The sequence below is a fragment of the Gobius niger genome, assembly GCF_951799975.1.
Source record: "Gobius niger genome assembly, chromosome: 16".
In the NCBI taxonomy this organism is placed as follows: Eukaryota; Metazoa; Chordata; class Actinopteri; order Gobiiformes; family Gobiidae; genus Gobius; species Gobius niger.
The window spans coordinates 17,584,898-17,610,847 of record NC_136867.1 but is presented as its reverse complement, the minus strand read 5'-3'; the positions used below and the strand labels follow the sequence as shown (position 1 = coordinate 17,610,847).

The window sequence follows — 25,950 nt, the reverse complement described above, 5'->3', positions numbered from 1 at the left end:
CCTTAATCCAGCAGAACTAGATTGTAAAACAATGTCATTCCTGACAATAACCCGACTCCTAAAGTCACGAGTGATTCATACAGTATATGAAATGTTAAGAAAACCGCTTTTGTACTCATTTTTACAGACTATTTATTAAACTGTGATTTTGTAAGAAATAAAACATGAAAATAGCTCTGTTGAAATTGACTTTTTATTTTAGTCAGATCTGCTTCACCACTTCGCACAAGATGGTGTGTCCCTGCTGCCCCCTCTGACTAAAATGGCCACCTAGGTAAAACAATTGGGACCGGTTGTTTTGTAAGAACATGGAGGGACAAACTGGAGAGAGTAAAATATCAAAGGGTTAGGGTGAGTCTAATTGATGTAGGCTGTCAAATCATGTCACGGAGAGTGAGACAGTACAAGACCACGACTCCAAGAGATAAATCAAAAAGGCTGGACTCGCATTCAAAAAGGTGCCGACGACGACCAGCTGGATGATTGAGAAAGGAGTTTGTAGATCACAAATCACAGCACACACAAAAATAAAAGCGAAGACGACGTGTCCCTCTATCCACAACTAAATTAGATTGGCGTCGGTTTAAAATCTACAGGAGCATAAAACAGACACCGGTTATGCAGAGATCACATCATTTGAAATTAGGGTCAAACTAAGACGACAAACAGGATCGTTTAAAGACAGGATTTCTTTAAACAATTCAAGGGAGCAGTTTGTCATATTAACACCATAATGTGACTAAAACGCACCCCTGGTTCCAAAGGGATTGTGCTCTGAGCTCTCAAATCTATTACAACAAACACTTGGGTGCCAGATTACAAGGTTAAGCCACCAGTAATATTACAAACATGACTTTATTATTTTTAATCATTCACTTAGAAACAAATCCGCTCCAGTCAGACAAAGACAGAGCAGTGGTTCAGGGATACAGTTTGAACGATCATGATTAAATGCATCTGCCCGGCAAAGTTTTACATTTCTAAAACACAAAGTTGGCATCTTCTTCAACATAATTGTTCTAACACTACATTGCACTGAAATCAGTGAGCTGTAAAACATGAAGGGTCCCGGAACCTTGCACTCCCTAACCGCTATGGGTTTTAAGAGGAACATTATAACATGATCCATAGGGGTGTCCCATATACATTTAGAGGAGCAGGCAACGGGGCAAGTGTGGGGATCTGTGAAACAAGCCAACTTTAGCGTCTGTCTCTCCCTGTGAAAATCATTGAGTGGTTGACAAAAATACACGAAAAATTAAACCTTGAGATCAAAAACACATCTTTTAGTGAAATAGGGCAAAGACGGGTTCAGTGTCAAGGTCAAAGTCATTCATCACGCACTTGCAAAACAACACCAGCAGGGGGAGCACTTAATTTAAAGGCCATTTGCACATGTCCTTTTCAGCAAAGCATTTCATCTTTAGAGCTGCAGGCCTGCACAAAAGTCTGGAAAGTTAATTTAGGGGGAAAGGACAGTCCAAGCAGGCAGCAGCTTACATAAAAAAGACAGTATTAAATTACAACAAGTACTTATTTTATAAATATTTTTTAGTGTTCATAAAACGGCACAAGTTCTTTACTCCAGATAAGACACTGAAGTCAGTCCTCAAGCATAAACTCAGGTCCTCATGTGATCCTTAGTGGTTCAACAGTTTAGAGGTCCATTCTGTAGGTCCAGGGTGTTAAAGGCAGATCTTAGCCCTCAGTTGAGTTTGATGGGGATGTCGGCTCCGTACTTGCGCAGGAATTTGCTGTGGTTGTGATCCACGGACCAGAGGGGCGGCAGGTGTTTCGGGTGCATGCTGCTGAGGAAGTGTTGCCTCCAGCGCCGCTCCAGCGTCATGAGGCCCTTTAGACCCCACTCTGCATGGGCACGCACCACTTTCAAACCGTGTGGGACGTACGCCTCATTGAAGATCCTGGAGGGAGAAGGGTGCAGAAAATAGAGAGTTTAAACAGAGACACATACGATGACAACTAAACAGATCCATGTAAACTGCTGTGTTTGACAGTAAAGCTCAGGCTCATTTTCTATGTATCTGGAATAAGAACAAATCACATACATTTATAGCATAATTGCTTAATTTCTTCAGTGATCATGGGTGATAAAATACAATTCTCTGACAAATACCAAGTCCTTTGTATGTATGATTTCACCATGAATGGACAACCCATTGAGGAAAAAGTTTTACGCCATCAGTACTGGGATATTTTATAATTTAAGACGTTTTCGCCTCTCATTCCAAAGCTTCATCAGTTCACCTGAACTTTTATTGGCCTCAAGTTGTTCTGGTTGGTGTGAGAATCTGCTAGGCCCATATTTACACGGAGCTGTAGCATCAGAATAAAATAACTCCTGCCTGAAGTAGCATAAAAGTAGCAAACTCCGGTACAACAGAGCTCAAACACAACAGGCCATAACATCCTTTATGATCATCACAGATGTGTATAAAATGTTTGTCAGACGTTGAGGACTTATCTGATCTACGATTGTATCTGGTATTGCATGTATTAATACATGTATGTATTATGCATGTATAGTTTCTTTGCAGCCGACTCCAAATACAATGAGTTAACAGTACCTGCTAACAATAACAGCTCTGCCCCTCCGTCTCACCTGGTCTCCAGACTGGCGGCCTGGTTCACAGTGTCCAGCGTCAGTGGCTCGTCATGGTTCATATTTAGGTAGTTCTTGATCATGTCCTCCAGCTCCACTCTCCTGGATTCGGGCAAACCGTCTCTGGCACTGAGCAGAGCTCGAGCAGCTGATCTGACCTTCCTACGGTCTGTGTCCTCCAGCAGTCTGACCCCCTCCTCACAGCCCTGCGGCGCAGAGAACTCCTCTGCCAGATGCTGCTTCAGGAAGCTGTCATGCACGTTGGACGCGGCGTGGCAGCTGGTGCACAGCAGCAGGATGTCATGGGAGTTGTGGTCCTTCATCTCGGTGGGGAAATGCCGCCTGTATTCGTGTGGCACTATGTTCTTCCTGTAGGGGCCACAGGGGGGAATTTCAAACAATAGTGAGTAGGGCAACAATAACCATGATTTTGATATTTTAAGACGTAGGCGGCCGAGTGTCACATAGTTCCTCTGGAATATCACCTGGGTCAAGCTAGTCTTAAGCATAATTCATCAACATGCACTGTCCCGACCAGATAAATAAATTTGAATCAAGAATTTAACATTTAAATGTTATAATTCTGACAAACCAGCGTAGGAATTTGTTCTCTGCAAACCCCTCCTTCGATGTCACTGGGCTGATCTGTAAGGAGCAGTGGGCGAGGGCAGTGCCGTGCCCGGCGACCCATCTCCATATGTGGAGCCAGGCTGATTGTCAGAATCAACTGGCTGGAGGATTCACCTATTGTACATGTTTTTGTAAGTTTTTGTAAGACTGTAAAGTAACATGTGCAATAATCTCTGTATCAGCTGCACTTTATTAACTCTGAGTGATCTTCTTGCACACCGACTGTAACAAGTGAATTTCTCCTTTGTGAGATCAATAAAGGTTTATCTTATCTTATCTTTTTAGTGGAGAGGGAAATCCTACACAGACACGGGGAGAACTCCACACAGAAAGACCCTGTCCAGGTGGGAATCGAACCCGGGACCTTCTTGCACAAACAGCTGAACTACTGTGCCGCCAGTGGGTTAAAACATCCTTAAAATAAAAGTATATATAATTACCTAATGTAAGAATCTGCTTTCCCGCAGACTACACAAAGATTCTCCTTCGCAGTGAGGTAATAGTCCTGTTGAGAGTCAGGACGTCCCGATGGCTCGAACAGCAGCCTCACTATAAAGGGGTTTTCACTTATGAGCTCTGGAAGGCAGAAATACACATTCTACATTAAGGGTGTTACGACAGAGTAAACATGCATTAGTTTACACAGCCTACCTCCGATCCCCTTGTCCAGGTACCATTTGGCTTTCTTCTTGTCACATGTGCACAGCGGCTGTCCGTCTGGGGCTTGCAGGAAACAGTTGTCGTACAGAGGCGACTTCCTGTGTGTGAATACGAGATGCCACTCAACTGTAGACTTTTTATACATTTTTAAAAACCCTAGCGTCATGTTCGAGCTTGCCTCTGGTGTTAATCTTTTGAAGCAGAATGTTTCGAGCACTGGCTTTTTATGTGCAGCCCAAACAGACTGTGCAGAGGACGACTTACCTGGCGGAGTAACCGACACCCAGCGGTTTCCTCTTATTGTTGCGCCGAGGGTCTGGGACTTGTTGATCTTCAGACTCTGGGCTAATGAAGGCCAAGGGTTTCCGCATAATCCTTCTTTTCCTCTCTCCATCCACGGGACTGTCCTCTCCGTCACCGCGACCTCTGAACGGGACGTCCACCAGGCCTTGGCAGCGGGACTTCAGCTCTGAATAGGAGCATCCACTGAGCGAGATGGGACCACCTTCAGACTCCAGACCAAGGAGGCAGGAGAACAGCGCAACGGATACTTGTGCATCTTTGGCAGCATAACACACCTGAGACAGGAATTCAAATATTTAATCACCAAAAATATTTTGTTCAGAAGATTTTGGCACAGGTTTAATGCCCTATAACTCCGTCTATATCAACTTAAAGCTACACCGTGCTACTTTTTATCCAATAAGTAAAAGAGTAAAATACAAGAATCAGCATTTATTCTGTACTCGGGTGATCAGACCAGGCCAGACACTAAACGTACAAAAAGGAAATGTAGCAGCAACATGACAGTCAGTACAGGGAAGGAGGTTTGGCCAACAGAATCAGAACAAGTTTGGTGATGGTGTCAGAATCTTCGTGACGTACACTAGAGTATGGGTTGGCGTTTTGAAAGCAGGAGGCGGTGAACGGAACATGCTGGGGTATAAAAATATGCAAGCATAAACGAAACACCACAGGAATGTTTTTTGGCAAGGGTTTAGCATTATAACGTGGTCAAAGCCTCAAAAAGTAAAATCTTCATTGTACCTTCCTACACAGCACGACCCACCTGTTCAGGTGTGAGCGTGTCTGCCTCCCAGTCGCTGCAGCGAAGCTCTAGAGACTTGTCTAGAGTTATATTCAACAGATCTGCAGCCAACGACTTCAGGCTCAGGCCATTGTTTAGTGTTGTCTTCCTGAAATATATCACACATTTTGATATGAGAAAAAATTATTACAGTCAAACAGGAAGTTATAAATAACAAATAACTATAATTAAAACTTTAATCTCTTGTTTTGTTTTTTTTTACAAATTAACTAACCAACCAATTAACTAAGTGCAATATTGTTCAATTTACCCTGCGTGTAGAGAACTACTATAATACTATTGTACTACTAGTAAATGGAGTTTACTTCTGTCTCAAGGCGAGGTAGCGCAGGTCCACAGTGCACACCAACGACAGGCCATAGTCTCGCGTTAAACGTTTGCCATCTTCGTAACATCCCACTCCAACTTTGAGAACGTTTGGGTCCCGGAGCACTTCGATCAGACCCAGGGGGAGGGGCTGCTGCGCATTTCGAAATGGGAGCAGCCTCACCAGGACACAGCGACCGGAGTATGACGCCATCTGCAGGAGGGACACCACCGATGCTTTGCCCTTTGTTGATAGCTGCAATAAACACAGGGTTACTATGTCACCCATAGTGATATCAAGGTGATGTTAGTCAAATCAAGAAAGGAAAAAGCCTGAATCCAAATTTGACAATAGACGAATAAATAGGTATAGAAACGGGTCCGCCGCTTTTAGATCCAAACCGCCAATTCTTCTCCAAAACTTTTTTTCTTTAAATCGGTAAAGAGATGCAATCAGTTCTAGTGCATTAATTGTGAATGTATGGATTGAACAAACACTGAAGTAGAACTGAGTTTTAAGCCAAGACTAAAGCATGTCCAAACCAGAAGTAGCTAGTACTTTGTAAGAGCATCTTTCTCTGGGCAGCCGAAGGACCACAAGAGGGAGATGGGGGCTGAAGAGCTGCATGTATCTCTGAATGCATAGGCTGCACAATCATGCATTTGATTCACACCCTTTTCCCCACTAAACTAAAAACATTGGGCAGTGAACTTTTTAATAGGAAAGAGTAACTATATGAAGAGGCACCAAGAGCCCCCCACACCATCAGCACAGTGGAGGCATCACAAGAGGCACGACAGGAAACGGCTCACAGTTAAGCCACAAAAATCTTCCATCTCTACCATTGTTCTGGCTAATGGATGTTTTCTGGAGATTGAGAATAAGACAGATTATATTTGTCTGCTACAATCTTCCCAGAAGATGGTGAAAGACCGTTTTGGAGCGGAGCGATCATCCCATGAACGGAAGGTCGTGGGTTCGAATCCCAGCTCCCGCAAATGCACACTGTCGTTGTGATAATTCACCCTACTTGCCTCCAGTGTCTGCGTACATTGGTGTATGAATGGGTGACTGGTTCCTTACTGTAAAGCTTTGGGCCTAAAGGTAGCAAAGCGCTATACAAGTTGAGTCCATTTACCGGGTGCTACGCTTTCCCCTAACTCCAAAAACATGCTGGTCAGGGACGGGTAGACCCACAATGGCGGCGCGCTCAGTTGCAGTGGCTCAGGCCTAACCAAACACCTCAATGCACTTTCGTTGTACATTATAGACAAATGTGTATTATTCTTACAATATGACAAGGTGGATAAAACTATTGTGTTTCCATTAGCCTTGAGTGTCTGGAAAGGCTCCCAGTTGATAAATTATATCTTAAATGCAGGAAAGAAACCATCAGAACAATGCTATTTGGATTGAGGCTGGATTTTTCCCTGTGTGTTAAGAGTCATGCAGATCAATGTTGTCTTACGGCGTTTATCTTTACCCATTCACAGTCCAGTCCAAGCACAGGGAACACCGACAGCTCCTTTTGGAAGAGGGGCCACAGCTGCTGCCACTCCTCTTCAGAGCTCACAGTGACCGGGTTCACACACAGCACCTGATCCCACAGCGGTAACACAACTGCAGGTGGCGCCAAAGTGGGCTGGGTCTCCACTGCCTTCACCTCCTCTTCTAGGAGTTTGGGAGATGGATCACGTTCCGCTGGTGTCAAGTCTTTTTCAGTGGGACAGGGAGGTTCCACCTGTTCAGCTGCCTTTTGGTTGGAAGGCAGCCTCTTTCTTTTGGTTCGATAGACTCGCCACACCAGCAGCCCGCCTAAAGTTACACTCAGGACTGTGGTCACAACAGCAGCCAGGGGTCCGCGATGAGACATGGTTGAGGCTCACAGGGAGTCAGAATAAAGTGCTGTGGATAAGAAAATTGCATTAATTTTGAAGGCAACAAGTACAGGTGCATTGTAATTCAGTGATTAAAGGGGTTTACCTTTTTGTGCGTCAGTGAGAGACCAAAATAACTTCACTTTGGTCTGGCAAAATTGGACAAGAACTGCATTTCTCTAAAGAAAAGGGTAGATGACCAACACATAATCAGGAGGCAGGTAACACAGAACATGGTACGCCAATTATGTGAAATGTGTGGAGGAGGATAGTTGGTCAAGATTGTAAATAATCAGGCTCAAGGTGTTGTAGCAGCTAGAGGACAACAGAATCCAAATTCAATGAAAGTACATTTTGATTATCTTCCAATGAGTCTTTCCTGCAGCATGACAAGCCTAGTAAAAAAAATGCAGTCTATGTGGCCAGTGATTCGTGACTTATGGTTGGTTATGGTTGGTAACATTGGTAATGCTAACCGGGCTAACATCAGATTTGCATTATATTTTAAATAAATCCCTAGATTAAGAAAATACGTAACTAAACAACGGCGCCATGAAACAGCTGCCATGTTTCATTCATCACCGAAGTTAGTGAGGGGTTTTGAAGAGTTCAGAGGATGCTTAAACGATAAACAAACACTTGAGAGTTGGCGCATGCGATATTAATAATTTCGTGCACGTCTAAATGCAACACAACGCGTCGTTCTCGCTTTTTTTGTGTCCTGGTTTGACTTGTGCACAGTTGCATTAGCCAAACTTAGCCTCCAGGATTTGTGTCCAGTGCTTAGCTTGATCAACGCTTCAGCATCCGGGTGTGTTTTATCTTACACCTCCCTACACACCCATTTAAGATCTTACCTTTGCGGTATTATCCAAATCCACGCCGGTTATTCATCTCACCAACACTTGTTAGTTGCGTTTGCTCCATGTCTTCCGGCCTGTATTTATAACGAAATGCTGCGCTGCGGTCCTCTCCCGTGTGGGGCGCCCTCTGGTGGTCGGAGGTCAGAGCGTATTGTGATCTTATTCATATTTACAGTATTTTGCGCGCTTATGCTGTGACTTATAATGTACCACAGTGGTTCTCAAACCAATACCTGCTGTACCACTGGTGGTGTTTGGACTTCCTCAGGTGGAGGCCTCCTCAGGGTCTTCTGCAATCAAAGACTTTTTTCATTTTAATAGATCATCATTTTTATTTTCATAGATTTCATTTATACTTTAGTAATGCATTAACCTCCCACAACAGAACTGAGTGCATTTTCTTCAGTTTGGTGTTACCCTAATCTAACAGTGTAATGCCTCATTTGAAAGCTAAGGCCTACAAAAGTGATTGTCGTCACGTTTTTGGTTTTTTTGTTACTTTTTCATTGCTATTTTTGATGCTTTGCGTTTTTGTGTCACTTTTTTGTCATGTTTTTGTGTTTTTTTTCATTTTCTTTTGGTCGTGTTTCCGCCTTGTTTTTGTCACTTTCTTGCTGTGTTTTCATCCTCGTTTCGTTGCCATTTTGAACCTTTTTTTTTTTAAGCTTTTTGGTTTTGGGTAAAGCCAATGTGCTCGGTTCAGGTGGGGATTAAGACGTTGAAGTAAGGTTTTTATTTTCTTCAGACATCATTTAGTCCAATATAGGTCTTTTCTATGCCTTGTAGACCTGGTTTAGTCCTGGTTTATTCTTGATCTACGCCTACTGGTACTTGGAAGGTGTAATATATGATGTGGTACTAGGTGTGAACAGTTTGAGAACCACTGTTGTATTACATGGTAGCTCTTTAGACAATTTATGGCAACTTTAAATCCATTCCTTTTTTTTCCTCCAGCCCTACAAAATAGTAGTATAATGATAATTGGCTATTTTTCTTGTGAACCCTGAGACCAAGATCCTTGCCCCAGCTCCAGAGATGTCTTCCCGGGTGCGGCATTGCTTGGTCAAGATGGAAGAAGACAAATTTAGCTTCCATGACATGAAAATCCACAAATCCAATAAAACATTTCAATAGCATTATGGATGACACACTTTTATTCTACCACCATCAATTTATTCAATCTTTTGTTCAATAGATCTCCAAAGAAGTGGAATAAAGTAATGAAATAATTACAAAATGGAAAAATAGATCAGAGAATAGTTCATATTCACAGGCTTGATTAAAAAAATAAAAGCATGAATCAGAAAGTGAGAAGATGAGTTTGTTGGATCTCCCTGTATGTTTTTGGTGCAACAGCCAATGCACCAGAGCTAACTCTAATTTATGTAAGTGAGTTTAAGCCATCTACTTTAGTGCTTGTGCAAAATAAAACATTCAACTACTTTAACTTAAAAACTGGTGAATCAGAAAATTAAGTAGAGAGCATGATGAGTAAAAAGATTAAGTAGTGATTTGTAGTAAAATCTCCGCACAGGTAAATGAGGCCACCAGTCGGGCACCGCCACCATCGCTAGGTCCACATCGATTGTTGCTGCAACAAAACCCTATTTACAGTGAGAAGCTCCTCCACATCCAATCACAGGATGTAGCAGAACAGACGCAATAACGCAAAATATAAAAAAAATTAACAAAACAAAAGTAAAGCAGCTGTCCCTTCACAAAAAATCTCTTTACATCACATTAAAAATTAGCACTGCTGTGAGCTCTGTGTACACTATAGATTCTTTATAGATATATATTTTTATGTATAATATATACTGTCTTTTTTGTATACACACACACATAAACTTGTCTCATTGTAGCTAGCCTGCGCCTTTGGCAAGATTACTTACAACTCTTCTGTTAGATTCCAAAGCTATTTAAAATATACTTAATGCATAAAAATAAACATTTTGGCATTGTCTCACTTTTCTTCTGATTAGGAAGTTTTTATTGAGAACTCCTCGTCTCGGTGCTGCAGTCATTTTGAGGGAGGTCTTGTCCCGCCCACTGGGTCCTGCGAGCTGATTCTGAGCGAAGGCAGTGGCAGGGGGCTGATTACAATCCACAGGGTAATGGCGACTGAGCTCCACAGCACAAACAAAACATAACAGACGATGAGAATGGACAGCAGGGGGCGCCATGTCTTCCGCAGCGGCCTGATGTGTGACCTTCCCTCCTGTATGCAGAGTTTTCTCTCTGTATGTTCAGCTTGTGCGCTCTTGAGCACTGCTTTAGCTTTTAGCTTGTCCGCTGGTTTGGAGGGACAAACACACATTCACCTCCCCATACAAAACAGGCAAACCACTTTCATTTCCGATTCACTCCAGCTCTGGGTCGGTCCAGTCCACGCTCGCCGTCCTCAAAGCTGGATCTCGAAAGTTTTGTGCAGCTCGGTGGAGAAGGGATTCGTGGGGGAAGGGGACGTGCGTTGACGCGACCTGCTCTCTAGCGCCGCCCACTGAGCCTCAAAGGCGTCTTCCTGCGGCGCCGGAGCCGGTTGCGTCACTGGCGAAGAGTGGGGAATTTGAGCTTGATTTGCCCAATTGTCTGCTCCGTTGAATGTTACGCTACCGTTGGAGGGTTGAGGCGGGTTTACAGGCTGCGGAGGCTTGATGAACGGGCTAACGTTTGGGGTACTTATCGGGATGTCCTGATGTGGAATAGTAGGCACCGGGAACGACTGGGTTTGCGTGGCCGATCCGAAAACGTTAGCCACCATTTGAGAAGGGGTGATGCCCACTACGGGGACACTTGGCTGGGGGAAGGACAGCCCGTTGGACATTGGGTAAGAGGCAGGCGCTGGGGCATTGAAGACCGGTTGCCGAGGTGGTATCATTGGGACAGGGGGCGGAAGAGTTGGCATAAAGGCCACTTGAGGAGTGGGCGCTACAGGCATCGGCACAGGGGCGATGAAGGGCTGAGCGGGAGGGGGAGGAGCGGAGGGCATCAGGGGATTCGATTGCGGGACAACGGGTATGATGGGGTTAGGCTGTGGGACGCGGACAGATTTGGTGACTTCCTCCAGCCATCTGTCAGCCTCTGACGGTGTGCGTTTGTGGGACGCTATGACAGGAGACGACGAAGGGGGCACCATGATCACCGGGGCAGGGGCGGCAGCAGGAGCGGCCCAGTCTCCGGCACCTGTCAGAACAAAAGAATAAGAGTTAGAGGCAAAAGAACCAAAACAACCTAAATGAGGTCAGGTAGGCATGATGAAGATAATATCCATAAGCAAATGAACCTCAAATGCTTGTAACTTTAAATACTGTATGTTATTTCTTGTAGTGATAACAGACTGAATAAAGTTGCACACATTTAGAGAGAAAAACCTTCTGAGAAGTGTGATTAGCTTTGCATTTACAGTGGACACCTCCTGGAGGACTAACATTATATTAAAGGGAAGACTGTAATATGGCTGGAGAGTAATCAGGTTTTAAACACAAAAAGACGGAGATGGGATTTGATGTTGTTTACAAATGTGAACAATAACTACAGCTTTTGTAATTTCTCAGTTGTGACTAAGATTCAGACACAGAACAAAAAAGACAATAAAAGAAGCGTGTGGAGCTCACTCGTAAGGAACACCATAGGAATCAGACAAGATGCAACAACAAATCAAAAAATGACAGAGTTTATGAGTCAGATTATACAGTGGCAAGAAAAAGTGAGTACACGTTTGGAATTTCACACATTTCTGCTTAAATGTGTTACTGAATGTGGTCTGATCTTCATCTAAATCACAGGAATGAATTAACAGTGTCTACTTCAACTATGCCACCCAGACATTTACATTTTATCATGTTTTTATTGGCAATAACATGTAAACATTCACAGGAGAGCGTGGTGTACTTACTTTTTCTTCACACTGTAGATTTCAAACAGCTGTTTGTTTTTACTATGTTAATTGTAATTAGATTAGACGAGTAGTTTAAATTGCTTTTTCAGTTCTAATACTGAAGTTTGAAAATGCAATGTTGCTACTCTGTAATTTTAATGATTAAGTCAGTTTTAGGTTGTATCTATTGACAACATATGGTCAAGTGTGGAATGGTTGGTATGACTGTCTAGCAGATAAATGCAGGAAAAAAAAAACAGTTTTGTATAGAGGGTTCATAAAATTAAAAATTAAAAATGAATGCATGGTTTTGCGAGTTAGAAATGAAAGGTGAGCTCAAAAGCATCATTAGCATATTTGTTTGTCAAGTAAAAAAAAAAAAAACATGGATCAATATGAAAAGAGCAAACTCTGCAAAACTTCATGGGAGTCACTTACCTGTGTGTACTGGGAGCGTGGAGCCTGCCGCAGGGGTCTTGGCCCAGGGGTTAGTGTCCCGCGCGGGCAGGGCGGGGGGTATTACGGGGGGGTTAGAGGGAATAGCAGCCACAGAGAAGCCAGGGGCAGTGCCATTCACTACAGCACACAGAAACACAAGCGCGCTCATGTTGGGATGCATTTAGTGTTGTTAGACATGCAGAGATTTACTGTGTTTTTTAGCCAAGATTCAGCCTCAGATGACAAATTACAGATCATTAATTTAACAACAGTCAGATAGTTCAGTGCGCATAAACAGTGCAGTTACACAAAATTAAGAACAGGCTTTAATTGGGTTATTAAGACTCTGGAAACTCAGCCAAACTCTGAGGCATGGATTCAAATTTGCTGCCTAAAAAAGTTGGCTGGCAAGCAGCACTAAACAGCCATTTAGGGGTTTTTCTGTCTTTGGTTTGTTCCACTTTTATAAACTTGTCTAGCACATCGCTGCCATTATTCACAATACAGCCAAATAAGGAACTGTTCTGTGCTTAAATATGTTTTGAAGAAAGACAATGAGCAAAGAAAAACGTAAATCTCGCAATGGTAAAAATATGACAAGGCGCTCTCTCTAAAATGTTTGCATAGTGCTTTGGGTAGTGTTAGTTTGAATTAGTAACTTGATATTTACCTGGGGCGACGGGAGACTGTGGGGAGGACGTGGGTTTGGGCATCGGGGCGGAAGTGAACGGGTCCTCAGGAGGTCCACTGAAGGCGGAGGTGATCTGAGTGCACAGAGAACTGATGCTGTCGCTTTCACCCTCCACTTCAGGAACTGTGGAAGTAATGAGAGACATTCTTACAGGTATACATGGAAGAATGTTGGTAAAAGGAGCTATATTTTTTTTTTGGTCGCCTGTGCTGGTGCAAAATGTTCATTAAATTAAAAGACCAATCGCCCTTGGAATCATGGACTTTTTGAACCTACTGGTATTGCACCGTGGAACATTATAACGGCCTCCAGGTGGAAGCAGTAGAAACTCCTGCCACAAAAGGTCAGCAGTAATGGCTTTAGCCTCCTGACCCTGTACACCTCGCTAAGGTCATTTAAAGCAGCGCCAGCAATTTTACGGCACACTTTTACAACATCATTAAGACGATTCTTTTGCTTTACTGAACGTGACCCGGGCCAACAGATAAATGAAAATGTAAGCATAGATTCGATAAAACATGATGGATACTGCTAGAATGGTGGTGATAAATTGCTTGACCAAAAAAAAAGTTGTCACAAAATCTTTTCTTTGATGAACCGCCTTTAGTTTTGATTAGAGCACACATTCACTGTGGCATTGTTTCAATCTTCTGCAATGTCAAAAGATCCAGTGCGGCATCAGTTTCTCTTGTGTGAATTCAAGACTGACTGGAAGCTGTCATGACAGACTGACTTCAGCTTAACCTTGAGGTATATAGGGCTGTCACGATAAATACTATATCGACTTATCGTTCAATAAAAAATGATACATTTTTGGCCTTGATATTTATCGTCTGTACATTTATTAGCATTTCCGCTCATTCTTTCTTTGTAAAACTTTGATGTTTAACTGAAGCAAATGAGCTTCATAATACGTTTATTGCAGCTTGTGTGGTATTTTAGGAGATGGACACTTTTAGAATAAAGGTTTACCGTCATTTTTATGCCTGAGAGTTGACAGTATCTAGCATCGTTAGAGTCAATAATATCGTTTATCGCGATACTTTCTTGCCTCAATATATCAAACTTCAAATTTGTTATCTTGACAGGCCTAGTGGTATATCTGATCGCTCCATAAACACTATTATCACAGACGGGCCAGCGCTCGCCCTCACCTGTGTTTTTGATGGAGAAGTCAGAAGACTTTCGCTGCTGATTGGACGGCAGCTCGTTCATGCGCAGAGACAGCTGGCGTTTGAACGGGGACGTCTTTTGGCTCAGGGAGGGGAATCCTCGGAAGGATCCTTGTCGCGCCAGAGCCTCAGCCGTGGCGTGTCTGCGCGGGATCACCTGGATTCCCAGGCTGGGACCAGAGAGGGGCGGGGAGGAGGAGGGCGAGGACGAGCCTGTAGAGAGGGGGGCGGAGGGGTTTGTCCCACTGCTGACCACCACCGAGTTCACACTGACTTTGGGATCAGTCTCTGTGGAAAGAGAAGAGCAACATTATGACAGACAATAAGAGCATTCAACAGCAGTCAATATTTTTAAAGGTTTTGTTCGTTCCACATAAAATAAGTGCCTTGACATTTCTTGAGCAAAGCCAATGCCGGACCACCAGTAATGAGCTGTTCAAACTGCACAGACCTTTCTTGGCGTCCTGGAGTTGTCTCATCACCTCCTCCCGCTCGGCCGCCTCTGTTGCCGTGGTGACCCTGAAGGACCCCTCCCTGGTGAAGGTGGTCCTGTTGGCGTCGAAGGTTGCCGTGACGCCGCACTCCTTTTCCCTCTTCTGTTTCCGCTCCAGACAAGCCGCGAAGGCACAGCCCACCGCATGGCTCAGACGCTCGCCCTGGGAAAGACGAGATAGTTATGTTAGTAATATCTCAAGAACCGAATCGATCTCCTGCTTTACGACATGCCTTAATATTTTATGCACTAAACAAGATAACAAGCTTTGAATTGGCTTAATAATTACACACTCTTTGAAGATTTAATAATTTCTAGGGGCGTATGGATGGCTAGACCCTGTCCCAGCAACTTTTTGGCCTATGGTAGTTTTGTGGACAAGGGCTAACAATGGAGCGGATGGTCTTACTGAGTCTTTAATAGCCATGAAGCAGTGGCAGATCCAGCGTCGCGTGGTGCCGTCTCTGCAGATGTAGGAAAAGGCCTTCTCGAAGTTTCGGTCTGGAGCGCAGAACGATACCTTCTCTATCGTCTGGTCCAAAATCAAATCCTGAATAAAAGATGACAGTGTGAAACAAGTGTGATCAAAGCCTGCAGCACTATTCTGCAGTTATAAAGCAAATGCAATAACATGGGTCATCCAGCAGGGGTCCTTCTAAGATTAAACTCCTGACACTATTTGCTCATGTATCAGATCTTTCTCTGCAGGTGCACTGAGTACACACTGCCACAGAGCTGTTTGGAGGTCAGTAAAGCACAAGAACAACCACTGCAGTCTTCTAGCACTATTTCACAAAGTGTGCTGGAGTAGCATCAAATCGAACTCAATCCACTTTATTATTAACGCACATTATATTAACTAAAATGGTGCACATGGGCACAGCGTATTACTATGAGAGTACAAGTTTTACTGCTATTGCGTTTTATATGATGTCATGTTTCGTATTCAGATTGAACACAAAAGTAAATACTCCCCTAAAAGTACAAAAAGAACTAAAAACGGTGTCATTCTTACAATTGTGAATAAGTCATAGTCATTATATTTACCTTTGTTTTATCATCTACCACTCGAAGACCATCTGCAGACACCCAGAGCACTGCTCGGACCGGCTTCTTCCCCGCCTGAACACAAAAGCACAGAGGAACAAACAGCAGTGAGTACAGTATTAACATCTCACTCCTTCCAGCCCCTCAGCCTGAGTGTTTTCATTGGCTTGGTATTTTTAATTCAATCAAAAACACAGAGCACACCTGTGAAGGAAAGCACCAGGTACAAGTAAGAGAAGAGACATGAGATACTGGTCTGTGTCATCCAGACTACGTCCACACTAATGATGGAAATCTGTATTAGCCCATTTTATTTATTCATTTATTTAAGCAGGAAAGTCCCACTGAGATTGCAGAATCTCATTTTCAGGGGAGTTCTGGCCCCAGAGGGAAACCTATGATAAATGTTGTTATTGGTAGGGGAAACTGCAACACCCGGAACAAACCTACATGCAAAATCCACACAATGAAATCAGGACTTTCTTCTTCTTATGTCACACAGAGTCATTTGGGTGTTCTGTCTTTCTTTTTTTTCTTTAGAAATAGATAATATGAACAGCATTTTGTGTTTTAGATTAAATTCCATTTCTGTTCAGTCCAACATTTTTTGTTTAAATCATTTTGATAGCCCGAGGATGTATGCCAAGAAGAAAAGGCTAAACAAAATGGGGGGAGGGATAAGAATACGTGCCAATACTGTAGTGTGGACATATCCTGAATATAATTTACACAGAAATATTTCACAAATGCCAAGAAAGTCTGGCATAAAACATGGTGCTCTGATGCAGTGGTGTTCCCCATTCGGTTACGACAATAAAGCTACAGTACCGAGTTAAAAAAGATACATAATAGACAATAATTTCTCATTGTTCTGTTTGTAGAGAAAGCGCTGAAGAGAGAAGACACTTGTTAATATAAAAACACACAGGAGAAAGTGCCCTGCCCCGTTTTAATTTGATAACACACACATGCATCAGACATGTTCAGTGTCGGTGTCTTCAGCCACGAGATGTGATCAAAGGGTGAGGTGTTACGTGGTGAAAGGAGGAAATAAAACGATACGCTCATGATAAATAAATATAAGAGACACTCAAAAACACACAGACAACTTACTTTTGCAAAGAATCCCTTGAAGAATTTCCTGTCCTGGAGGTGGATGTGGTAAAAAGGGGGAAGGGAGGGGAGACGAGGGAGGAACAAAATTGTCAAAATGTGTGTTGCCTACAAATCTACACATGGTCAGGAGCCCAGAGGAGGAGGAGGAGGAGGAGCGGGTTCTCTGTGTGGGATGAGCCAGGTTATTATAGGCTGAAGAGTGAAAGAATGGCCCTGTGACACCCAGGACAATTACATGCACCAATATAATCCTGTTTATTTTGTTTGCTTTATACACCTTTTCCAATTCATAACGCTCCTGTGTGGTGGTAAAGGATGTGCATTATACTCACACATACTTAAAATGTCAAAGCAGAGCCCCTTCAAATGTAGCATGCTCAAATTAAAATTTCAAGCTTAGATAGTTCAGAGACATGATGACTTAGACCGGATTTGGTTTGCCAATGCATGGTGCTAGTGTGATCTCAGTGTTGCTACAATTCTGTTTAGCTGTGTATGACAAATGAAAGTGCTTTATCTGCACTCTTTGCTGCAAATGTAACTTTTAACAATTGTTTAATTGATCTGACTGTTTTTTAAATGTGATTGTATGTAATTTAATACATTGTTCTTGTTCTACAAAAACTTTGAATTTAAACTACGACAGGGGTGTCAAGCTCTTTTGGAGCGGGGGCCAAAATGTAAACACAGTATTGGTCAAAGGCCGTAACGGAAAGTCTGATTTAAATTATTTTTTTATATATATTATTTTACATAATATGCTTTAAACAGACTGCACATAACCTATCCCTATTTTTTATGCTTCCATGGCGTCATAAGGCGACAATTTGTTGTACTTAATTTGCCACAAACTGATGATAATGAATGATCCGTGTATTACTAACTAATGACACAGTGACCGGTATCAGACTGGGTATTTCATCACCTGATGGGAAATGTATTTCAATTCATCGGTGGGCCAGTTTTAAAGCAGTACTAAGTAACTCTTGCCCCTAGAGGCCATAAGCGCAACTGCAGGTGTCGTAGCAAGTTGCAATTTTTTACTCATTAATTGTCCGTGAGAGTAAATACTACACTGACAGAAAAGACAAAGGAAGAGAGGGATATTGTACATCCAATTACACAATGGAGATCATTTTTTTCACTCAAACTTGGCTTTAAATACTGTTTAAGTGGCGCTAGCCCACAGTTAGCTTTGATCATTAGCATGCTAGCTTCTTTTTCGTGATTCTATTAGTGTGTATTGGTTGCTCCGGTCCGGTGGCAGTCAAGTTGCAATTGTGGTTTTCTGGCCAGAGACACCAGGGGGACCCTCCAATCATACCATTAACATGTGTATTACCCCTAGAGGGACTACGAAAAGGATTAATTAAGGTAAACAAGTTACTTAGTATTGCTTAACTTTAGTAATCATTCTGGGGGCTAACAAAAATCATCTCGTGGGCCTGGATTTGGCCCCCGGACCGGAGTTTGACATGTATGACATATTTACGCCCCAGATATCTATTGAGTTTATCGTCGCAGAAGCGTTCTTTCATCAAATATTTCATGATTGGAGCAACAATGTCACTCGTTGCCTCCATTTAGTTGATTTTGTTCATCTTGTTTAAGACAATGGGGGCTGGGGGAGTCACCACGGCCTCCTCTTTTATTACAAAGCACTATATTTGGCATCATTATTCTTCGCTTTTTGAAACTTAATTAAAGTGACCAGAGATCCACCACCAGAAGAACTGAGTGACGTTCATTTCATTGCCAGCTCTTAACAAAACATATAAAGGCCATATATCTGAAGACGCTGTGTGGAAGGAATGCAGGAGGGGAGCTCTGTTGGCAGGTTCGACACCATCAGTGGAAAGCATTATGTTGTTATTGGTTGAAATTGTGCATAGTCAATATATTGTTAGCAAGACTTTGTTTTTCGTACAAGAGCAATAATAGAATGAATGAATCTTGAATGTGTTTATGTGCCAGCCAGGCAAATAAAATTACAATGGAATAATTAGTGCATGTAAATTGAGAGCTGGGTAGTTTGATGGGTTGTTACTAAAGAGATTCTAGATGAAAGTTAGTAGAGCTACTTATCCAAGAGCGGCCCAAGACTCCCCTTGCTGCCTTTTTATAAACCCGCATGTTGAGAGGAGACTTGGCCACATAACTTCAAGGTGTGGTCAATCCCAAATCCCATTCACTTGAGTTTCCTCTCAGACAAAGACGTGGCCGGCCTTTTGTTGTTCGGCAGACAGAAACCCATTTGTCCAGACATGAGTTTGACCCCTGAGTCAGAGGCCGCGCTCGCACCGAGGGGGAAAGAGGTCCGGGGAGAACATTTTGAAGGACATCTTTCTTTTCTGCGTTTGTATCCGTATTTAGATATGGAAATACACACTCCTTATACAAACTTACTGAGGAAATAATACCACCTGTACTCTGAATGAAAAGAAAGCTTGATTTTGGTAAATGGCAAACTTGTCCAACGCATGATTTACTTTGCTAAAACAGCCAGAAGAAATGGGTCCAAGGACTTTTGTAAGGGTCTGTTGAATTGTGAGAACCGGAAAGGCCCGGTTTGAGAGAGAGGTTTCAAATAAGTAGTGCAGGCAGTTTGGTGAGTTTTTTAAAGACTCATTTCTTTTAAGGCTGGGATTTGTGGTTTGTAAATGGATGACCAATACTTTGAGCTTTAGCTAATGAAATAGTTTCCTACCAAAGCAAGGATGCGCTGAAGCTTGTACCACCAAGAGCAGGTTATGTACTCACACTAAAAGGGTCTATGCAAACACTGATAAAAGCCTATAGCTTGGTGGTTCATCTACTAGAAAACTACGGCGAGCAAATTGAAATGGCAGCATAGAGGAGGAGCATGTGGGCATTTCTTGGCAACATTGCAAATACCTGCTTAAAAACACAAAACAAGAGTAGCATTCAGGACTTTAGTGTAGGAGGATTCAACTCTAAACTATGAGACTGAAGAAAGGAGGCTTTGTAGAGAAAGAATAGACAGGTACGATAAGATCAACAATTCACAAACTGTGAGTCGTGTTCAGCGGGACAAAAAAGCGTGGTATGTTTTGAACAACAACCAAAATGAAAAGTAGAAACTATGGCATTAACGTCAAGAGCCAAAACAATAAACATTACTTGTATTCTGACAGGCTGTGTGTGGTCATTTGGCGGGTTGCTCTTTAATTGTGTCAGTAATAGGTCTATGGTCAAAAGCAAAAATTTACAGGGCGCTTGCGATCCACACATTAAGCACGCCTGAGTTAGTGTTAACCAGTCAAAACAGCAAGATGTTTCCTCAACTTAATCAGTGTCTAGTTAATATTTGATCTCCACTACGATTGAAAACTCTTGTACCATGCACATTGCAAGGACAAATCATCAGCAACAATTACAACCCAACGTACTGTCGGAAACCCTTTTAAACCCACACTTTTGGGAGTCTCTGCTCTAAACATAGCAGAAGGAGCTATTAACCAGCAGCTGGCGTCTGAGCGCGTCTGCCCCCCGTAACAACATCCGGAGCCCGCGGATGTGCCGCTACAATTCACGCTTCAGCGCAGCATCTGTCACACGCGCAGAGGAGAAACAGCGCGGCTAAACATTTGGTACAAGCATCATGTGGGAGTGAACGAGCTCACTGTCTGAGAATTTAAAATATTTACAGAGTGTAGGCTGAATTGTGGTGTGTTAGGATTATTATATTATTGTGCTTTGGTATATTTAAATTCAGATCGACTGGATAGACAGTAAGGCTGCATGGGTTTGGAAAAATATCTAAAGGCCAGTATTGCTTTCACATTAGATTTATGCGTTAAATGCGGCCATCATTTGCAATTTCCTGTTTTTAAATGTGCACCCCTGATAAACATGACACCTCTGGTATGATGTGACATGGATTTAATTGTAAGCAAGTAGCCTGTGAGTAATCCACATCATCAACATCAGTGAATAAATTAGGATTAGGTAAGAAAAAAAAGAAACGGGAACAAACCAACCCTAAACAGGAACTCTAAACCTATGCCATTGGTTCAGTCTGAAACCATGTAAACCACTTCAGATCCACAAGCTCAGCGTCTGAGAATTTAAAACATGAACATCCAGATCTGCTCTGATTCTTTTCTTTCCTCAGATTTTTTTAGAAAGGTATTATTCTACTCTGTGCAACATTAGAAGGAGGTAATGTCCTGGCTGCCTTTTTATCAGTTCAGTCACTGTTTCAGACAGACACAGATCTGCTGAGTTCACAGTGCTCATCAGATAAAAGAGCACAATATGCCGGAGACTTGTCCTTACAATAAACACAGGTGAACGATTTTTGCTCATGTTTCACTGTCACAAAACTGATATTTCAACTTTAACTGAGTAAGATAAAGGTACTACTCAATACATAAAGTAAATGTAATAATGTATGAAAACAAAACATCTGACTCCATGAGGATTTAGCAAGTACAAAACCTGCCAACACTGTAGTTTACACTCTTACCAAGATGTTCTAAAACACGTCTTTCTTCTCAGTACTTTCTGGTTAAAAAGACAAACCTGCCTGCTCTGCCATGGCTGTGAAACATACTAATATTATCGAGGAAAATAAAATTCCTGCACAGTAACATCATGGTCAAATCCTATGAGACGTTCAGCTTACTCTTGTCTGTTTAAACTATGACCTCAGGCTCCTGACAAGCACATTCCTTCATTGTTGAAACTCCACACACCTCCAACGCTGGGCCGACAGCCAGCACATGCAGGAAGTGACGTCACAGTGACCTCACAATGACAGAGCCAGAGGGCAGAGGGAGTTGGCACCTCTCCTGTGCCTCTGAGTCACAGGTCAGAGTGCAATGCATGCCAATGGATGCTGGAAAAATATGGTGTGTCTACAATGAACGTCATGCAGATTCTCATGGCGCCTTTCAAATGTGTATCGGAATGTTAAGACCTGGTTTAGTCCTCTTTTAATCCTGGTTTAGCCACAGTTTGTGCCAGGTTTGGTCCTGGTTCCTGGTGAGGGCCTGGCATGCACATGTGCACATCCTGGTTTAGACATGGATAAGTCCAGGCAAAACAATAGGGTAGTTCTTTATGGAGACAGTGGTCTTATCGCACAGTACTTTTTGCTTCTACTTGCAATTATATTATAATAAAGTATCAGTACTCTGCTGTGAGTACTGGTAAATCTGTAATTGGCGAAAGCTTCATGTTGACCTATAAAAGAGATGTGTTTCATGTTGGCGTAACTGCACCGTTGACAAACCTCTCACGGCAGCACGTTGTTAAAGCACCCATTTGCGAACTCGTTCCTATAGAGCGGCATCTAGCCTTTCGCCGACGATTAGCTTTTTTTGTTTTCTTCATTGTTGTAAGAGTAACCTTCGCTTTTCACCAGTCCCTCACAAGTTTCTTTCTGCTGCTCGATAACCGTTTTAAAATTTACAGTAAGAAAGTAAGTGATTATACAACCATACAGGAGTAGCAGATACTGGTACACAAGCCTTGAGCGCCCTCTAGCGGCTGTTAGTGTGAATATAACAAACGCCAAATGATATATCTATACTAGCTGAGACCCGGCCTTTGGCCGGGCCTCGCTAGTCTCCACATTTGATAGTCTGAGATTATGAGTTATTACAAAGAAATGTCCAACCGGTCACACAGTTCAGCTGTAGACCAGTGGTTCCCAACCCATTCCAAAAACTATGGCCACTACAAATGTTGAAAATAATGAATGCTAAAAATAATTTCAAACAAACTGCAATTTGAGTGTTTGATGCACCCGTACTCCTTTCTTAGAAACTACAATGACAATGTGTTCGCTAAAAGGGAATAGAGGTCAAGAGACAGTGGAATAAGTATGGATAAATATTAGGGGTTCAGCTCTAACGGTTTGGTTCACGGTGCAGGACCCGTGGTTTGGTGCATCACGGTGTACAATGTAAAAAAAAATAAGTTGGTTTTGAAATGAAATAGCCTAATGATCGTTGTTAGACAGTAATCCTAACCTTACAATAGAATTGGCAATGCGTTCAAAGCTGCTTTAGAATAAAATGTACCTCTGGGCTCACAATACGTGAAAGCAAATGACACAGATCGGCCGTTTCGATGCGCGCGCGCACACATACGCGCGCGCGCACACACGCACGCGCACACGCACGCACACACCGCCCTGTTTTGATGCTCGCGCGCACACATACACGCGCCGACGCACACACAAACGCGCGCACACGCGCACACACACACATCGCCCTGTTTGGATGCGCGCACACGCACGGCAGTCAGATCTCGTGCACTCGCGTTGTTGTGACGGCGGGTTGTCCTCGGACAGCAGCACCGCGGACCCGTGGTCAATGGCCGCGGGCGGCGGGACCGCAACGTGGGGGCCGGCACCACGCACAAACTCACTACTGTCGCCAGGCTTCCTGATGTTCCCAAACGGTCTCCCATCCCAGTCCTAACCAGGCCCGTCCCTGCTTAGCTTCGGAGGAACGGTCTCCCATCCCAGTCCTAACCAGGCCCGTCCCTGCTTAGCTTCAAAGTCGGTATGGGAAATAAACATGGCGGCGCCCAGGCGGCGGCCATTGAGATAGCGTTTTCTATTATAGATATTAGTCGCACCTGAGTATAAGTCGCCCCCCCAGCTAAACAATGAAACAAAGTGAAACTTATAGTCAGGAAAACACGGTACCTCATTTTTCAGATTTTTTTGCTTAAATCTTCCGAAACATCAGATCACACAAATGATCAGAGTCATTTGTGTCTTTATGACTCAAAGAGGAATTCGGTGTTCATGTAGCATTTTCTGTACTACAAGCACAGAAGTACTACAAGCATTTTGAGGAAGTACTTGGTGTAAAAAGTTTAAGAATGTCTAGTCTGTACAGTAGTTTAAGAGGTTTCAGACTCGAGCGCGTGGCATGTGGACTTTGACACAGCCCTATTCTCTGCACAGTGTAAAAGTAACATGACTCCAGCCCCTGCAGGTGTGGGCCTCCTTCCTCAACAATTAAGTCATCAGTACTTGGAAATGGCCGCTCTCTTGAGCAACGTTAGCAGCATTAGCGTAATTAGCTTACACTGTGGAAGCGGAGTCGAGTCGCCTGGCAACCGCATACTACTTTTTTTGTAGCAGTGTAGTTGTAAAAAAGGGGCAAAGAAAAAAGATTGACTCCAAGTATAGTGTAGTGTAGTGTAGTGTAGTGTAGTGTAGTGTAGTGTAGTGTAGTGTAGTGTAGTGTAGTGTAGTGTAGTGTAGTGTAGTGTAGTGTAGTGTAGTAGTTTAGTCCTCAAAAAGCCTTGCACCTGTAACTACCACAGATCATCATAGTCCAATTTAGCCAGAATTGTAGATGTTAATAGAACAAGGGAATTCATTAGTTAATGGGTAAATGCTCCAAACCTGATTAGGGGAAAACATGCGGTAAAATGAAGCATTCTTGGTCTTCATATAAAGACCGTTTAAAATACATTGATTCAGTACGGATGAATTGGCGCCGAATTGGATTTGCACAGACAGAGGAAGCAGAAGAGCGGAGTAAATATCATTAGGTTGGGTCAGGTCACGGTGGGACGGCAGCAGACACACACACGCACACACACCCACACACACACACACACGCACGCTCCTCTCCCCCTGACAGGACGGGGTTTCACAAGCAGTAACTCAATCAGATCCAGCGCCTCAAGCTCTGGTCGTACCATGTGGCCATCATCAAAGAGCACAATGTTCAAGTTCAAGTTCTTTGAGGGTAGTCGTGTAGAGGAGCCTATGCTGTTAACTTTGGGCCTTAGGCGGAGTACACCTTGGAATGGTCGAGCTGCCAAAGTTTCCAAATTCAATCACAAGCACAATTTACCAACAAGCCACCTGAGAGTCAACCATTTGTTTTCTATTCTCTTCAGCATTGTGAAGTGAATTAGTTCATTCCCTGTAAATAAACATAATAAGCTGATCTCTTGGTTAATTTAGGGCACCGTTTTTTAAAGCTCAAATGAACAAACTCATTACCAGCTCCTCAAGTGTGACGTGTGAATGACTAAATGCCCTTGACTCCTTAAATAATGAACCAGGACGAATGGGTACAGATAACAATATGAAGAGGGGAGCGGGGAGTGGATTCTCAATCAAGTCTGAGTCACCCAATGTGCTGCTGCCTCCAAACCTTTTCTAACTTGAAATTGGATGCTTTCCCGAGAGCGATGACGACGTGATAATCCTAATAAAAAAAAGTGTGTATGTCCGGTCCCTACAGCTTCTAGTCAGCTCGGGGAGAAAATAGGACTACAATATCTCAGAAACAATGGCATTTGCATCAATTCAAATACCACTCTCTGATTTATGATTTCACATATGACGTATGGAGCTTCAAGTGGCACTTTCAGGCCAAACAGAATGCAATTTAATTTTTGCAGTGTTCACTATCCTGTTTGGTGAGGAGTACAAACCAGTTTTTCCAAGCTCAATTTAAATAATGTATCTGCTTGCATGTGATCTATTTTACATGCAAAACATTCCTGTGTTGACCCTTGAACACGCCTTCTCTGTTAGCCCTGGCCAAATGAAGTAAGTGCAAGTGTAAAATGTCTTAAAACAGTATATTTAATTTGTAATTTATTTGTATAATATAGAGTTGAATTGCTTATAATGTGTAGTGTGTAGCTTATAGTGTTAATGTAATTTCCTACTCAAAAAGTACCTTAAACACCCCTGGCGAGCTGCTCCTTCTTTGGGCCTGCTCTACAGATTCAGGTACCCCTCTCTTGTCAGGACGCACACATGATTGGTGTGACTGACAGAATGATCAGCCAGCCAAAATCTGACGTACAACAACCCTCCTGTGTCTCAAAAGTAAACCGCTAATGTAACCGCGCATGGGCAATGTCAATATTCCAGTTCCAGCTTATCAGAAGTGCAGGCTCAACTAAACTGGACAAATAAATATTCCTCTAAAGAAATGTCCGAACGAGGCAAAATTAAGTGGATTCAAGGCCGTGGGAACCCAGGGTGCTGAGGGCGCTGCAGCACCCCCTGGTGGATAATTTGCAAACTGCAGGCAA

General features: G+C 43.0%; 2 protein-coding genes across 5 annotated transcripts in view; both read right to left on the bottom strand.

Annotated features, from left to right (window-relative positions):
- Positions 1 to 188: 188 nt before the first annotated feature.
- Positions 189 to 8,175, bottom strand: exd2 (exonuclease 3'-5' domain containing 2). Of its 2 annotated transcripts, none has more exons than XM_079573066.1 (10): positions 8,060 to 8,175; positions 7,309 to 7,381; positions 6,794 to 7,230; positions 5,324 to 5,580; positions 4,980 to 5,106; positions 4,175 to 4,488; positions 3,902 to 4,008; positions 3,691 to 3,826; positions 2,621 to 2,989; positions 189 to 1,922 (listed from the first exon to the last, which is right to left on the bottom strand). In XM_079573066.1, the coding sequence occupies exons 3-10, from the start codon at positions 7,196 to 7,198 to the stop codon at positions 1,706 to 1,708; spliced, it is 1,932 nt and encodes a 643-aa protein (XP_079429192.1). In that variant the 5' UTR covers positions 7,199 to 7,230; positions 7,309 to 7,381; positions 8,060 to 8,175; the 3' UTR covers positions 189 to 1,705. The 2 variants fall into 2 exon arrangements, with proteins under 2 accessions (XP_079429192.1, XP_079429193.1); XM_079573067.1 differs by having other exon boundaries at positions 6,809 to 7,230.
- A 1,071-nt stretch (positions 8,176 to 9,246) lies between these two features.
- numb (NUMB endocytic adaptor protein) overlaps positions 9,247 to 25,950 on the bottom strand; it is a 59,645-nt gene continuing 42,941 nt past the window's right edge. Inside the window, exons 4-11 of one of the 3 annotated variants that reach the window (XM_079573316.1) lie at positions 16,897 to 16,929; positions 15,784 to 15,858; positions 15,146 to 15,286; positions 14,695 to 14,899; positions 14,226 to 14,531; positions 13,051 to 13,194; positions 12,381 to 12,518; positions 9,248 to 11,248 (exon numbers count right to left, since the gene is read on the bottom strand). In XM_079573316.1, the coding sequence (XP_079429442.1) occupies positions 10,467 to 11,248; positions 12,381 to 12,518; positions 13,051 to 13,194; positions 14,226 to 14,531; positions 14,695 to 14,899; positions 15,146 to 15,286; positions 15,784 to 15,858; positions 16,897 to 16,929 (1,824 nt within the window). In that variant the 3' untranslated portion in view covers positions 9,248 to 10,466. Of the gene's footprint in view, positions 11,249 to 12,380; positions 12,519 to 13,050; positions 13,195 to 14,225; positions 14,532 to 14,694; positions 14,900 to 15,145; positions 15,287 to 15,783; positions 15,859 to 16,896; positions 16,930 to 25,950 lie in introns of all 3 variants that reach the window. The other 2 variants (XM_079573318.1, XM_079573317.1) reach the window with 2 other exon arrangements.